General features: G+C 36.3%; 1 protein-coding gene across 3 annotated transcripts in view; it reads right to left on the bottom strand.

Annotated features, from left to right (window-relative positions):
- The window catches only part of LOC121314253 (cullin-1), a 32216-nt gene extending 16594 nt beyond the window's left edge, over nt 1-15622 (bottom strand). The window contains exons 1-8 of one of the 3 annotated variants that reach the window (XM_041247304.1): nt 15329-15622; nt 9250-9427; nt 8091-8258; nt 7805-7855; nt 6190-6280; nt 3452-3615; nt 2936-3098; nt 1631-1773 (exon numbers count right to left, since the gene is read on the bottom strand). In XM_041247304.1, coding sequence (XP_041103238.1) covers nt 1631-1773; nt 2936-3098; nt 3452-3615; nt 6190-6280; nt 7805-7855; nt 8091-8258; nt 9250-9427; nt 15329-15468 — 1098 coding nt within the window. In that variant the 5' untranslated portion in view covers nt 15469-15622. The remainder of the gene's footprint in view (nt 1-1630; nt 1774-2935; nt 3099-3451; nt 3616-6189; nt 6281-7804; nt 7856-8090; nt 8259-9249; nt 9428-15328) is intronic. The other 2 variants (XM_041247302.1, XM_041247303.1) reach the window with 2 other exon arrangements.
- Nucleotides 15623-16745: the final 1123 nt, after the last annotated feature.

Below are 16745 nucleotides of genomic sequence, written 5' to 3'. Positions count from 1 at the left end.
ATACTTTGCATTCTTATTCCTATTCAGAAATCCTCCAATCTGTATCTTATTCCTGTTCAGTAAATTCAGAAAGTTTGAAAAAGGGGCTGCTACAAGATTAAAAAAAACAAAAAAAAACAAATTAAAACCCTTGAATTTGTAACATTTTTCTTTAGAATTATAATATTGGCACGGACATCGTGTTAGACAGTTGATCTTCTAAATAGATTGGTAACTGTATTTAAAATATCCGGCATCCCAGCATATTCATATTGTCGAGCTATTAAGAATGATGTGGGTTGGGAGAAAAAAAAAAAAAAACAGGATTGCCATGACAACATTGCAAAAGCCATAGCAGCAAGCTGCGCAGAGATCAAGTACACTTCCATAACATGTAATGTAATATGGAGATGTACTGGGATTTAATATTAGCCAATAAATGCTTCCTGTTGACCCCTGTAGCAATGACAGAGTAAAGGAAAAAATGAAACAAAAATACTAAGTGTGCTATACACAAAACTAAGTTAAACTAAGTTAATTTAGTTGTTTAATTTAGTGGTCAGGTGAGTATCACAGTTTGCTATGCTGACTGGCAGATACAATGGGGCATTTAATACTCATTTGAATTTGAGGCAGATTGTGCTGTTCCACTGCACAGAAAAGGTCCTGCCACTATACAACCAATTTGGCATGATGTTGCTTTGAGGTATTTCTCAGGATAGAGTAGATCCCAGCATATTCTAATAGAATGAGACCCCGAGAATCAGAGCTGGTTACACCTTTACTGTTTCTTTCACATCTAGACACTTGACACCTTGTCAAAATCTTGGTCAATGAAGTCTGTTTCATTACCCTATAATACGCTAGTTTTAAATAACGTAACTGATTGTTTTTAACTGGCCATTCAGGTTGTTACAGTTAAACTTATGAGCAGTGCATAGTTTCAAAAACAGATGAAGCCCCACCAACCTCTAATTTAGACCACATACAGGGACAGTGGCTACACTAAAATGGATGATAAAAATTTCAATCCAGTCTATGTATCCTTCATAGAAAGAGTGGCATACATGTATGTAACATTAATTATATCCATCTGACGATATACAAGTGTAATTAACAAAGTTCAGTTTCTCTCAAGATTTTTTGATTGATCCTAGTCTTGTTCATCTACATCACATCCATCCTTTTTGGCTAAAACAGCCATACCAACAACTAGGGAGTTTTTAGATAGCTCCCATCCCTTTACATCTTTAGAAACCACAGAAAGAACAATACAGTTAATATAAAAGCAAACACTAAGCTCGCTTCACAAAGCCCACAGGCGATGTAATGCAGTATGTTTGCAGTCCAGTCACCCAATTCAGTGGTTCTCAAGCCAAAATGTTTGGTGCCCGCAGAGTGTGACAAAGCTAAACACCAGGCAGAGTCATTGTGACTGTATTAAGGCTGGCTAATGACAGTAACAAAGTAAAACAGTACGAGGATTTAGAATACAAACCCAAACAGGTGACAGTTCAGAAGGTCTGCTGGGGTCACACACAATTACCCTGGTGGCAGCACGTGAGAAGCACTGAGCTAGCTGGGTGTGAGCCAGACACACCCACAAGTGGTAAAAGAAAGAAAGATAATCTTACCGACTCTGCACACTTACTGAAGTACTTACATTGAGAGCGGCTTCCCCACACTTCTCAATGGCAGCTAGTCCCTGGTTGTGAATATGTGTCTCAAGAAGTTTCTTCAGCTCTCCCAGACCATCTGTGATTCTGGACACAAGGTTGTACATCCGGCCCAAATCTGGGGGAAGACAAAGACAAAAACACAGTGAGTAAAATGTTTTATAATCTCATCTTCAGTGCTTTCTAAAGTCTCTCTTGAAAATTACCAAACAAGCATAAAAGTGCTGAGTGAACCACTCCACGTCCCTTTACAAGTGACTCCCAGGACATTAAAAAAAAAAAAAAAAAAAAAGTGAAAAACATAAATCAAATATAACCAGGCAATGAACTAAAAATCAAACCTGAACAAAAACAGGACTGAAAACAGAGCTCTAGAAACTTTTGACCTTTCCCGTAGACAGTCAACCAGTAGTATTAGTTCTTTGCATTCTAAAATTTAACAAATAAAAAAAAGCTGCAGAATATATGCAACTGAAATGCACTTTAATGGTTGATGCAACTAAAGCTCTTAAACCATTAAAGAAGTTGAAAAACATGGAACCTTTCTTTTATAACCTTGATCTCTGGATTCTGAATTAGCCAAATGATGTATATAATCAATGTCCAGTCCAGCAAAAAGTCATCATATTGGCATTATTTATAGAAGAAGCTAAACATGGCACAGTAAGCATTCACACACATGGACTGAATGTTCTTTTTGTACTGTATTATTTTGTATTAGGGTATTGAAAACCGCATGCTAAAGCAACATTTCTATTATTTACCAGAAACAATAAAAAACAAGGAATTATTATTTATTTTTCTTTTGCATTGTCCCCACTATTACTTGTAAATCTGAACATCTGTATTCTACCAAATGACACTAGCACCTTGAAATCTTTCAAATACCTAGTTTTCACAACTATGCCTTTAATATGCCCATGTTGTGACATTGCCAATAGGAATTTTGAATCAAGTGGAAGGTTGAACCGTGACAAAGCAGCATTTTTGTACTTTGCAGGAGAACAGCAAGCATGTATGTAACTGGAGAACTACCACAAACCAACGTCCCTGCCCAAACACACTTTTCAAAACAAAGTACAGTGCTTGATATAAATAAGTGATGTTCGGTTATAGGTTTAGTCATTTAAGAGAATTTGCCAGGCTTTCAGGTATGCAAGTAGGACTTACAAGCAATAGCCCTAAAACAGTGGCAGTAAGTAGTGCTATTGATCCAATAAAGTTTGGGAAAGATGTCATGCTTTGGGTTTGTGACCTCCTAGGTCTTAATAAAAACTTGCCTTCATTTTTGTCAGCATCCAACAAGTTCTGGAACTCTGTGTGAAAGATCTCCAGGTGCTTCTCGATCAGCACTTGCTCACACTTCCTCGCCAGCTCATCCTGCGTGCTTTCATGCAGATAGACCTGGACCCGGCGCTGCTCTTCCAGCAAGCGCGCCTCTGCCTGAGAGAACGAACGAGAAGGGGGGGGGGGGGGGGGGGGGGGGGGGGGGGGGGGGGGGGGGATTACATTCTACCAGCTGAAGGGCACAGTGGTTACCATTTCTAATTAAACATGGCACCGACCCAGCATGCATGCATTTTAAGTGTTCAATGAAGCAGAAAACAGACTGTCGTGTAAAATACATTTTATTAACATCCTTTATAAAACTAAAGAGCTGTTTAACCAACTTTCACAGGGTCTCGCACTCTTTTTCCAGTTAGATTACAATATATTGACAATATCAGCTCCAGGCAGAAGAGACACACACATACAGCAGGAGGGTAACAGAGCATAGCAGTGAAACCAGCGTTTACCTTTTTCATGTACTCTGTGACAGGGTTTTGTTGCAAGAACTCTGTGCTTTCCCTTGTATAGAACCGCTCCGTGTCTGCCAAAAACTGAGACTCAAAGTATTCTTTGTACACGGACAATGTGGGTCCCTTCGCAAAGGCATCGTCCTCATTTAAACCAAGTTCAACTTAAAAAGACAAAAACAAACACATTGGGTAACCTTTTGCTAACCTTTCATTAAAGTCGGCACAGTTTTCCCTCCTACCCCTACCATTGAGCTGCTGAACCTCTTACTTTGATTCTGAAGGTACAAGTTATGTTTTCTTTGCTGAGCAGATAAATTAATTTACACATAACTCCACTTTACAGAGATGGACACAAGAGTTAGTTCTTATTTTTTCTTAACCAGAGCACAGAGTGTTAAGCGGTTTCTATTAACTGAAGGCTAATATATTTCAAATTTATATATACAGTACTGTGCAAAAGTTTTAGGCAGGTGTGAACAAATGCTGTAAAGTAAGAATGCTTTCAAAAAGACACGTTAATAGATTATATTGATCAATTAACTAAATGCAAAGTGAGTGAACAGAAGAAAAATCTAAATCAAATCCATATTTGGTGTCACCACCCTTTGCCTTCAAAACAGCATCAATTCTTCTAGGTACACTTGCACAAAGTCAGGGATTTTGTAGGCATATAGTCAGGTGTATGATTAAACAATTATACCAAACAGGTGCTAATGATCATCAATTCAATATGTAGGTTGAAACACAATCAATAACTGAAACAGAAACAGCTGTGTAGGAAATAAAACTGGGTGAGGAACAGCCAAACTCAGCTAACAAGGTGAGGTTGCTGAAGACAGTTTACTGTCAAAAGTCATCCACCATGGCAAGACTGAGCACAGCAACAAGACACAAGGTAGTTATACTGCATCAGCAAGGTCTCTCCCAGGTAGAAATTTCAAGGCAGACAGGGGTTTCCAGATGTGCTGTCCAAGCTCTTTTGAAGAAACGTTGAGGACTGTAGACGCAGTGGTCGGCCAAGGAAACTTACTGCAGCAGATGAAAGGCACATCATGCTTACTTCCCTTCGCAATCGGAAGATGTCCAGCAATGCCATCAGCTCAGAATTTGCAGAAAACAGTGGGACCCTGGTACACCCATCTAGTGTCCAGAGAAGTCTGGTCAGAAGTGGCCTTCACAGAAGACCTGCGGCCAAAAAGCCATACCTCCGACAAGGAAACAAGGCCAAGCGACTCAACTATGCACGAAAACACAGGAACTGGGGTACAAAAAAATGGCAGCTGGTGCTCTGGACTGATAAGTCAAAGTTTGAAATATTTGGCTGTAGCAGAAGGCAGTTTGTTTGCCGAAGGGCTGGAGAGTGGTACACAAATGAGTGTCTGCATGCAACAGTGAAGCATGGTGGAGGTTCCTTGCAAGTTTGGGGCTGCATTTCTGCAAACGGAGTTGGGGATTTGGTCAGAATTAATGGTCTCCTCAATGCTGAGAAGTACAGGCAGATACTTATCCATCATGCAATACCATCAGGGAGGCATCTGATTGGCCCCAAATTTATTCCGTAGCATGACAACGACCCCAAACATACAGGGAAAGTCACTAAGAACTATCTTCAGCGTAAAGAAGAACAAGGAGTCCTGGAAGTGATGGTATGGCCCCCACAGAGCCCTGATCTCAACATCATCGAGTCTTTCTGGGATTACATGAAGCGAGAGAAGCAACTGAGGGTGCCTAAATCCACAGAAGAACTGTGGTTAGTTCTCCAAGATGTTTGGGCCAAACTACCTGCCAAGTTCCTTCAAAAACTGTGTGCAAGTGTACCTAGAAGAATTGATGCTGTTTTGAAGGCAAAGGGTGGTCACACCAAATATTGATTTGATGTAGATTTTTCTTCTGTTCACTCACTTTGCATTTTGTTAATTGATAAATATAAACTATTAACATGTCTATTTTTGAAAGCATTCTTACTTTACAGCATTTTTTCACACCTGCCTAAAACTTTTGCACAGTACTGTGTGTGTGTGTGTGTGTGTGTGTGTGTGTGTGTGTGTGTGTGTGTATATATATATATATATATATATATTATATATATATATATATATATATATATATATATTTAAATGCTGACTAGAACAAATTTAAGTTTCTCATACCACTGATGAAAATAGTATAGGTTCGCTAGAACCCTGGATATGTCTTGAGCAACTTGGTAACTGATAATAAGCAGAGATCAACCAAAACAAAACAGGCGTGCTGGGCCCCAAAACCAAATTTTAGAATATGAAATGTCTTTCATTCTTCTATTTAGTTCACAGTTGTTGGTAAATCATGAATCAACACCTTTGCTAGCAGCTTTGCAAAGATATCAGTTGAACATTGTGACTTAACTGCTGATTGTTAAAAGCTTTCACATTTAGTGCATCCTGGTATCATCATAAGAATACAATAAAAAAAGCTAACTTTATCAGGTAGAGTGCAAGTATGAAGTGTTGGTATATCAACAAATATCTGTTAGGGCAGGGATATTAAGTCTATTGGGCAGGTGTGTCCTTGATTTCACACACTTTTCCATATTTAGATGTCTGAATAAAACAGATCATCCGGGCTTTTCAAAAATCCAAGTTGAAGAATAGGAATCCAATGGAAAAAAATGCAGCAACAATTATCTTACTTGGCTGAGAAATCTCTTTGACTAAGGAAATGCCTAGAAAAGTGATTGAGTGGATTCAAATACATACCATAGGACTGGACAACACCACTGATCAATCTAGTGTTGATGGTTTCTCCATTTCTTTCCTTTTCTATCAGCTTCAATACTGCATTTGTGACCTGTGTATCAAAATATATACGTACACAATAGATAAATCTTAATATGCATACAGTAGATAAATCTTGATATGTCCACAGTAGATAAACAGGAGGGTTTATTATTTACTTAATGCAGCATGCACCTAATCGTGTGTAGAAAAGCATACAAAGCAAAGTCCCAAAAAATCAACCGATATAAATCAACACGTACTGGACAAGATCATTCCCAACACAGAGTGTTGATAGAGCAAGGTTTTCCATTAGATGGACAGCAATATAAAGATTTTGGTATGATATCAATATTGTTCGATATCGATATTAATCTCCATATTGCAATATTGTGGGATTTTACATTTTTTACTTTAATCAGTAACCTTTGATGAAACTTGAGAGCTTTTGGAGAATTAAACATGGTGTATCTGACTACTAAGTTAAACATCAGTTTTCATCAAGTTTTAAACAATAATATTAATTTGTTTTGCTGTAATGGATTTATTTTTTAAAATAGAAGAGCTGATTAATTTTTCAGCATAGCGAAACCGGAAATATCGCCCACCTCGTGTAAAGAGACATACGGAAAGCTTACAGAGGCATCACTTTTATTGTTAATACTGCTAAACTACTACACAGTATAATCAAGTTTATTTTATACTGAGATACAATAAACCCCACACATACCAATTACTGTCAGCCTTGTAAGCACAGAAACACCACACACGGAAGTGTATATGTATATATGTATATCTCTGTGTTTCCCCTAGAAAATCACATAGGCCCAGTGGCGGGGCGGGGGGGGTGGGGGGGTAAGTTTGCTGTTATTTTTTGCACAAAGTGCAGGTGTTGTCTGTGCAGCTCTTTCGGAAACTGGAAGTCAGCAAGCCTCCAGGCTGGGTTTCAAACAAACACTCATGTCTTTGACATTTAACAAGTTTGACTTGCCTTACATTGACACTTTAAACAGACACATCTTAAATCATGCAAGCAAACTTAAAATTAATTATTGGAGGAAGGGTCAAAACAAGTGAAAATACTCTCCCATATGGATTATTAATAGCATTATACTTCCTCATTGGTAATTTACGGTATTCACAAACGTTGACTACATACAGCAATTCCTTTAGTTACAAATCAATCAACCTATTATTTAGGATCTATCGAGCATATATATATATATATATATATATATATATATATATATACATCACATATATATATATATATATATATATATATATATATATATATATATATATATATATATATATATATATATATATACACACACACACACACACACACACTGCTCCCCCTTTATAAGGCAGCCCTTTATACTGCAGAACAGGTTATAAGGCGGTACGGTCATTTTGCACCACAATATCATTACACTAGCACTAGTATTCTTGTTGTAAGGCGGAACACAAACAGCACGGTCTCTTAACCGTGAAGACATGAATATACCACTGCCTTTCACTTTATGTTTTTCAATCATTAAAAAAAAAACAAAAAAAAAAAAAAAATTTAAAAGAATTTGGGACGACCACTTACCTGTTTGTTTAAAGGTCTAAATAAGCATTCCCTCCATGTCACCAAGGCAAGCTAAAAAAAATATAGAAATGTATTCATTAACTTGACACATTTAAATATTTAGAAAAAAATATGTCTAAATATAGATATGTTTTAATCAATTACAGATTAATTGAACAACTGCACTAGAAGTTAGCTTTAATGTAATAAACTGTTACTATAACTCCATATTATGGAGCTTACAAGATACTTGAATAACTTTTACTTCCAAGCATCAACAGGTCAACTTAATGTGAGAGTATCTTACCGAGTATATTTCGTAGATTCCTTTGCGTCCTTCATCACATTCGCGGCGGACCCAGTGTCGGTTGAGGTAGGCACAGATACCGTTCAGTACTTTGCTTGAGAACCTGTAATCTTCCCATTGCTGGGTGTAGAACTTTAGCACACTCTCGTCCATCAGATCTTCCCCATCCTGTGGAAAGAGAAGAATACAGTGTCATTTCAGACTATATTAAAAAGCAGAACTCAAGGTAGTTGCAGGTAATATTTATATTTATTATGCATACACTTGGTTATAATTGTGAACTGCTTTCTGGAAAAATCGTTAGAACTAATTAAAAAAAAAAAAAACTCAAACAAGAGACAAGTGTGTGTCTGTCTCTCTCTAAAAACTGCTCTGTACATGTTTGGAATTCACTACTTAACCTACATTTACATATCCAGTTATTTTATTAACAAAAAAATAGAAAGCTGGAAAGGTAGACTGGTTTTAGACAACAAAAAGATGGAAAATGTTTTAGGTCTCAAGTTCTGTAGTGTTTTCTGGAAACCCATGAAAATGCTGTAACAAAATTATATGCACAAAAGTGTACAGAACCAACACAATACAGTGCTGGATGCTATGTAGAACCATATGTTTTGGTCAGTTTGAAATCAGCTATCCACAATGTCAAACTAAATCAATAAGGAAAAAAAAGATGAGTCAAACAGGAAGCCAGTTCACAAATTAAAAGGCACTACAACAATTACAAATGGAATAATTGAAAAAGAATAACACTGTGTAACAAAAAATCATTATTGTTTTTGTTCCTGGGTAGTAAGTGTTATTTCCTAATTGCTTATGCCTCAAAAGTATAGAACATGGCTATTATTCCCCACAAACTTCGCTTTTGTGACCAGGACAGTGATATTTCAAAATATCACTATTTCCAATGGGAAAATGGGCAAATGTGTGTCTTTTCGTTCACATAAAGTCAGAAAAAAACAACATATGAATCCAAATTAACATGTATTTATAATAAAGTAATACAAAGATGACTACAAAAGATTTAGAAGTGAGTAGTTTTTCGAGATTTACAATTATACTGTAAATACAAAAAAGGCAAGTAATAGAACTGTCTAACTAATATGAATGAGTCACATTGCGTTACTGTAGGTACTGAGTTTAAATGACAAGGGGTTACCTTGAGAAGATTTGTCAAGTAGTTCTTGAGGAACTCCTTCAGTCGCTTGTAGAGTTCCAGTCCCACAAACTGCGCCCCTCCGGGGGTCTGTGCCTTCTTGGAAGGTTTTGAAGGAGGGACCCCAGCACCTCGAGCCTGGTTCGACTGATGCACACTGGTACAGTAGTTATAAACGTGACTGGGGGGCAGGTTAAGGAAACCACAAGAATACAAAACAAGCAGCATAAAGAAAAACAAAACAAGTCTGTCGTGTTTTAACCAAAAGCAATTGCTGCAACAAATGCAGATATTGCAATTAACAAATCACCTTCCCAATTAAGTGTTACTGTTATTGTACGGTTCAAATGGATCTACTCACTGATAACCATTAAGGTTTTTTTTTTTTTTTTTTTTTTTTTTTTTTTAAGTGAAAATGGGTTGCTAGAATTTTAAAATGTTAGCAACTTTACTATAGCACTTATTTCCATAAATGATTACTAATGTTCATGTAAAATGTAATTTAAACATTTTATCCGGATCCGATAAATGGGGCAAGTCATTCATATTTAGTAATTTTAAAGTCCAATCTGAAGCCACAGGAAATCAAACAAATAATACAGCATTCCCAGAACCAAACTGGCACATTTAGATACACTACCCTGCAACAGGCAGTGGGACAGAATGCAGAACAAATAGCCAAGACTAGTACCACATTTCTATTAAAAAGTAATCTTACTCTTTCCAACAAAAAAAATCTATAGGGTGCACACATTGAGTATTCTTTCATACACTAGGCTTATTTTTTTCCATTTGTTTTCTGTAGGACTCTCTAAAATTGAATTGGTTTTGTAGGTATTTGACTCTTTTTTCCATTACAGAAGTCACCTCAATTAATATTCTGCACAGAAAACATCTTCTGACTTGTACTAAATCCCGTAAGAAAACCTTTAATACCTGCTCCATGATAAGTGCGATTAGAAAATAGCTGATAAGCTTTCACAAGAGTAATGGTGTAAATTCAATACAATCCGTAATAACTGATCAACTATACTTAGGGTATGAATAATACTTCAATTGCACTGCAGTTAAACCCACTTCTGGTTAATTACGGTATACACAAAATTAGACATATTCTAGAAAACACATGTTTAGTCAAAATTAAGCTCATATTAAATCCTGAAAAGGTTTAAACTGCTATGCAATGGGATCCATTAACCTAAGCGTGAAAAATAAACCTTCTCAGCAAGTCAAAGACTGTAATAATATGGTACTGAGGCAATCTTGATGGCAACACTTAAAAAAAAAAAAAAAAAAAAATCACTGAATGGTTCAAGATACTCTACATGCTTTAGAAAGCACACAAACATTCAAGCATCATTTTCACAGAGCAGCTCTCAAACTTGCGTGACTCGTGTGCACCTTTAAAAACACAACATTGCCAGAGCGATTCATCAGCATACAGGCTGTCCAGTCTAGATGTGATCTGTGCCCAGACTGCAGTTACTAGACTGTTTAACTGCAGATAAGAATTTCCCCAGAGATGCAGTGGAGTGAGTGAGGATATACCTGTTCCTTTACAAGAAATACATCTTTGAGTTCAAGCATCTTGAATTAAGGGTAAAGTGTTTTATCACTGTGGAATTGGCAGTTTTGCTAAACAACTCAGGAAAGGGTAGCTTTTTCTTGAATGCCACCTCCATTCAAACTTGGCCTAAGGAATCACAGAATACACCCATGTACTGAGTACGTAGACAATATTTATCATTAGCCAATCAAAACAACCCCAATATGGTGGCAATCTTAGGTCACAGGACAAAGTGATGGGTGCCACTAGATTTTGCCTGCAGAGTTTCCACAGCCCTGACAATTTTAATTTGCCAGCTTTAATGGTTTATGCGATATTAGCAGTAGTAGGTGTGGCAGCGTGTTGACAAACACTTCCAAGCTCTCCTTTTGGAGATGCATAAATATAACATACAGCAGTCTCTGGCTAAGAGAACACCCCTCGAGAAGCAAGCCAAGTGCTCCCTAATAAATATAACATATAGCAGTCTCTGGTGAACAGAACATCCTTTGAGAAGCAAGTCAAGTGTTATCTATGACAGAGCTGACCACCGGACACAATATGCCATGGCCAGTCACAATATAAATCAATAACTACAAATGTATTTATTACTTATTTCATTACACACGTGCAACAGCATATGAAGTGAACGGAATACGTAAGAGAAAAGCAATAGGCAAGTATATGTTAATAAACTATACTAATAAAGTAACTGACAAACTAACAAAGCAGCCCTACATGCATTAAATATGCAGCAGCAGTTGTAGATTACTCTAGCGATTATAAATCAGTTTGATCAGATTACAAAACTGGACTGCATCAGTTTTGGATCCGTTAGCAATGAATCTGCCAAAAAGGTGTTATTTTAAGTAGTTTCTTTTGGCAGAGCATTTACAATGAGAAATTTCCATTTCACCACAAGGTTGTTCCCTAAGCCAAAGTGTTACTACAGGTAAAAAAGATACACTAAAAGGTGTAGGTCTTACCATTAATAACCTATGAAAGCCTACAGTCTGCTACATTAGTGTAGCAGCATTCATGAATTGGAAACATAACTTCATGGATGTTAAAATCACAGCAGTATTAAGAATATGTCTTAAACATTAGGCTAATTTTCCAGTTTGTTGCTGACAACCCAAATACACTACTGCCCCAAAGTAATAATAAAATAATAACATTAATTTAAAAAAAAGGAATCTCAGTAATGGGCTTTCAGAACAGAAAGATGATCCCTATACACAGACTAATCATACTGGTTTACATGTGCAAGGGGTATTCAAAAATGAAATCCCTTCATATGGAACAATATAGTGATTCTTGTTGGAAGAGCATGTATGGATGAATAACTGGTAGTTTCTGCAAGCCTTAGCTGGGATTTCAAACAAACACACAACAAAGCTGTATAATAACATCTGACATATATATTATATATATCCATAGTGCGCCCTTAAAATGTGCAACACTTGCTTAAATGGACATGCAAGCTTACTGCCTGGAGCGGGAAGGGGAATTGAGAGAACACTTGTTCCCATGGCTGATGGCTGGTTCCCACTAGAGATCTATGCTGCAACCACACGCCACGATGTAGTAACATCAGCTGAAATACAAACAAACTTGTCTAATAGTAAGAATCAAGGGGCCAAAAACAAAGCTTATCCAATTTCTAAAAAGTTTAAAACCCTGTTGCTTAGAAGTAGGAGTGTGCAGACAGTCGGAAAAGTATTTCCCATTAACATGTTTTTTGTCAGCAGGTATGAAGAAAAGCTGCTGTTCCCTTGGTTGCCCTCATCTATACAACTGAGTGCCAATTACAGCAATGCACCTCTGCATTGAGCGATTTAAAAAGATGAGTGGAAGTCAATTGTTCTTTCACCCGGGGCACTGACATTTTTACTGCTGCACTGCAAGGTTGTGCTGTAAACTAACAAAACATTCAGCGAAACTAGCAAATGCCACTTATTTGCTGTAAACACCTGACCTTTCCTTAGGCTTCCATAAAGAGCTAATCACTCGGTCTGAATTATCAACCAGTGCATATACTGCGAAATTCGTTAGTCAAGTTTAATTTGCAGGTTAAATCTTGCCCAGGACTACTATCACACAATTCACTGCTGAGATGTTGCACACTTTGTGAGTCAGTAACACATTTCTATGCAATTAGCAAAGTAAAGATCTGAAAGTGAAATCAAAATGCTTTTATAGCAAATGGATAAAAGAATATCACAAATACAATATTTGTAGTTGGTTTGAGCACAATAGGTTCTATAGTAAAATCAGACTGTCAGAATTTTTCTTGGCAAAAGCTTTGTTTTGCATTGTGTTATTAACATGATTAAGAGGTTTTGTTCCATTTAATACCTAACAATGTAAAACATGGTAAAGGGAATTACTATGCACACCCCTCCTGAGAAGTGCCATACATTGTACAGAAATTGAACAGTAGCCTTGTATAACAATGCTTCTTCTTAGACATGCTTGGATGCAATCTCGTGTTATATGTACTCTGATTTCCAAACAGGATATCACTGTGAATGACATGCATGTTGCTTCAAATGGCCGCTCCTATCCTGTATTGTGTTTAAAAATAAAATATATATATATATATATATATATATATATATATATATATATATATATATTAGCTCAAAGAGCCAGCTGCCCAACGTTTCGATATGTTGTACATATCTTTCTCAAGGGAGCCTGTGTTTGAATCAAAACATTAGAGGTATTTATAGGTGTTTGATGGCATATATTGTTTATATTCAAATCCATGATTTATTAGTATATGATGTAATGGTGTTCTATATGTGACATCTCGTTTACTTATATCTTTAAATCTATATTAATTCTAATTAACATTATTTTATAAAAACTTATATTTATATTATCATGCAATGCTGGCTCTGAGGATCAGCCTTGATATGGTCTCCCCTGCACATCAGCACGCACAACTTGTGAATTAATTGTTTATTTAATTATTTTTAACTTTTATATATTTATTGGAATTAATTAGTTCATTCTTTTCTGTTGAGTCCCGCTGGCATAATTGTGTTCAGTCTATTTATCCATTTACTTTCTTTTATTCTTCTATATGTGGCATTATCTAATTTTAGCTGTTCTAATACTACAAACTTCATCTTGTCCTTTCTAGATAGACAGTAGAATGATTGTCATATTATACTATGTCCACTCCCACCAATTAATTACATGCAGCAACTTTTTTACTGCCCCCTTGTCATTTTGTAGTTCCAACTTTTCATTTCTAATGCATTAAACATGTTTCTAACGGATACCAGTGGTGTTGCCGTTGTTTGTTGTTTTCAGGCATAATAAACATGTAAATTGCACACATCTATGTTCTGGCTGTGTTAATTTCTGACATGTAACTGTAAAGCGCAGATAAGCACTGGATATCAAATCCTGTCGCACTGTGAAAAATAAAGCACTTGATACTAGCAAAGTCTATTAATATCATGTGATCTGAGACAAAATCAGCCAAAGTATAAGTGGAGAAGTTACAATAAAACAGTGTGTGGCTAACCTGTTTACAGAGACCATCTACTGGGATTCAAACTCCTAAATATCTGAGAAATCAATTACACAATGCTCTACATCCTGCAAGTGCACCTGCTTCAAGCCAGAATCAATTACACAATGCTCTATATTCTGCAAGTGCACCTGCTTCAAGCCAGAATCAATTACACAATGCTCTATATTCTGCAAGTGCACCTGCTTCAAGCCAGAATCAATTACACAATGCTCTACATCCTGCAAGTGCACCTGCTTCAAGCCAGAATCAATTACACAATGCTCTATATTCTGCAAGTGCACCTGCTTCAAGCCAGAATCAATTACACAATGCTCTATATCCTGCAAGTCCACCCTATTTGTTTTGTTTTATTCTTTATTGCTGTCAATCACTATTGAAATTGAAATATTTTACTGACCAGTACTTGCAGCGTACTATACTAGTACCGTGTCTGTTTATAAACAGATATCAAGCAGGGTTTTGTTTCCAAATAATTTATATATTCACGTGTTAGGATGAAATATTTAGTTGACTGTTCTAAAATTAACCTATAGTAATAGCAACCTATAGTCTTTTATGCAAAACATATCCAGTATCTTTTTAATAAGTTAGTATGCACAATATGTTAAGCAAAATTGAGTTGTGATAGCATTCTAAAATTAAGATACTATTTGAAACCAATATTTAAGTGTTCAGAGCATGTTTTGCTTTCTTCTGAGTACCCTGATCCAAGATCACTTATCTGCTCAGTATTCCAAAATGAAAATTCCCAGTTTCAGAATATTTCAGAACATTCCCAATATTCCCACAAAATTCCCAAAATTGTAGTTATGTACAATCAGTGTATGCCCATAACAGTAAATAAACTATCTAAAAGGAGAAGACAGCTGGTAATGAACATCCATCCCTCAAGCCCCTTCTCCACTATAGTCACTAGTGGCCCCCTTGAAGATCTCCCAATAGGTTCTTGTTTCTCACTGCGTTATCAGCCTGCACTCTGAGGATACGTGTAGAGTTCCATGTAACGTGACTTTGCCATGCTCTGTCTGGTGTAGACCTGCTGTATCCCTGCTCGGAGATCATCCCAGATCTGGTCCAGCCCAATCTGTTTCAAACCATGTGGGTTTTGGCTTCTGTTTGATGACATTTTTTTTTTTTTTGTTGTTGTTGGTCCTCTTATCTCCCCCTTTGTTTATTTTAAATATTCGTTCTTCGTAAATGAAAAACTGTTAAAAGCTACGCCTCCATGAGGTGCAGTGTAAAAGACCCAACCAAGTTCCCAAGAAGAAGAAAAAGAAAAAAAAAAAAAAAAAAAAAAAGGGGGGGGGGGGGGGAGGAGGGAGTCCTTTCCACCAAGATGCTTGCGTGGCAGTGCTGGCTAGGATTAGGACACCACGTCACCTGAAGACCTGTGAAGGACAGAAAAAAAGAAAATCAGATAGAATTCCAATAAACGTGTAAATTAAATTCAGATTTCTTTTTTCTTTGTCTAATCCTGAAGCAGTACTGAAAACAGCTTGCGATATTGAACTGTTATACAGAACATAACTAAAATGAAGTATGAGAATTATGAACTGCAAGTTAAAGCTGAACTCTTTACAAAATAATTAAAGAAACAAAAAATTAAAAAAAAAAATTAAAAAGTTATGTATTTATTAAGTATTCTGCTTAGAGACGCATGTATAAAAACGTGTTATTCTATGACCAGAGACACCTTACAATTCTTCCTGAAAGTTTGTTGAAAAATATTGTTAGGGCAAATTACAAAACATTGTTTCCCCTGAGTGATTGCAATTACAGAATACACATTTATTCTCAGCGTCTTTATAATCAATAATGGACACGACTTATTCTCTCAAAATAAATATTATTAAATAAAAAATTATTCATTCCATTATCAGTAATAAGGAAAAAACATGCACCTGATACATTTAGTTCATGAACTAGTACATGCTTATATCCACTCGTTTCTAAATATATGTTTATAAATATTGTACAAACATATATATTGAAACATAAGACAGAATAAATCTAATAAAATATTGTCAAATGCATCAGAATTACAACGTTTCCCCTTCTTTTATTAGCTCTAAACAAGTTCCTGTTCTGCTTTTGTCTCTGCCCTTTAAACACTAAATGCCCCTCTCGGTGATGTCACACAAAAAAATAAATAAATAAAAATAAATAAATCAGAAAGTGAACGTCAGTCCCTCCTACATCCATTGATATGTGTTTCAAGCCTGTACTGCAAAGTAAGGTGGCCCTATAAGTCATCAAAACAAAGTGTTGTGTTCATGCGATTGTGGTCCTTGAAGCACACCTCAGTATGATTGTAATAACACAATCACAGTCCTTAAAGGATTAATCTTCTAAAGATTTTTTTTTTGTTACAACACTAAAAATTCTGGATTGTTTGATTAAATA

The sequence above is a fragment of the Polyodon spathula genome, chromosome 4, assembly GCF_017654505.1.
Source record: "Polyodon spathula isolate WHYD16114869_AA chromosome 4, ASM1765450v1, whole genome shotgun sequence".
NCBI lineage: Eukaryota > Metazoa > Chordata > Actinopteri > Acipenseriformes > Polyodontidae > Polyodon > Polyodon spathula.
This window is presented reverse-complemented; position numbering and strand designations above follow the sequence as displayed.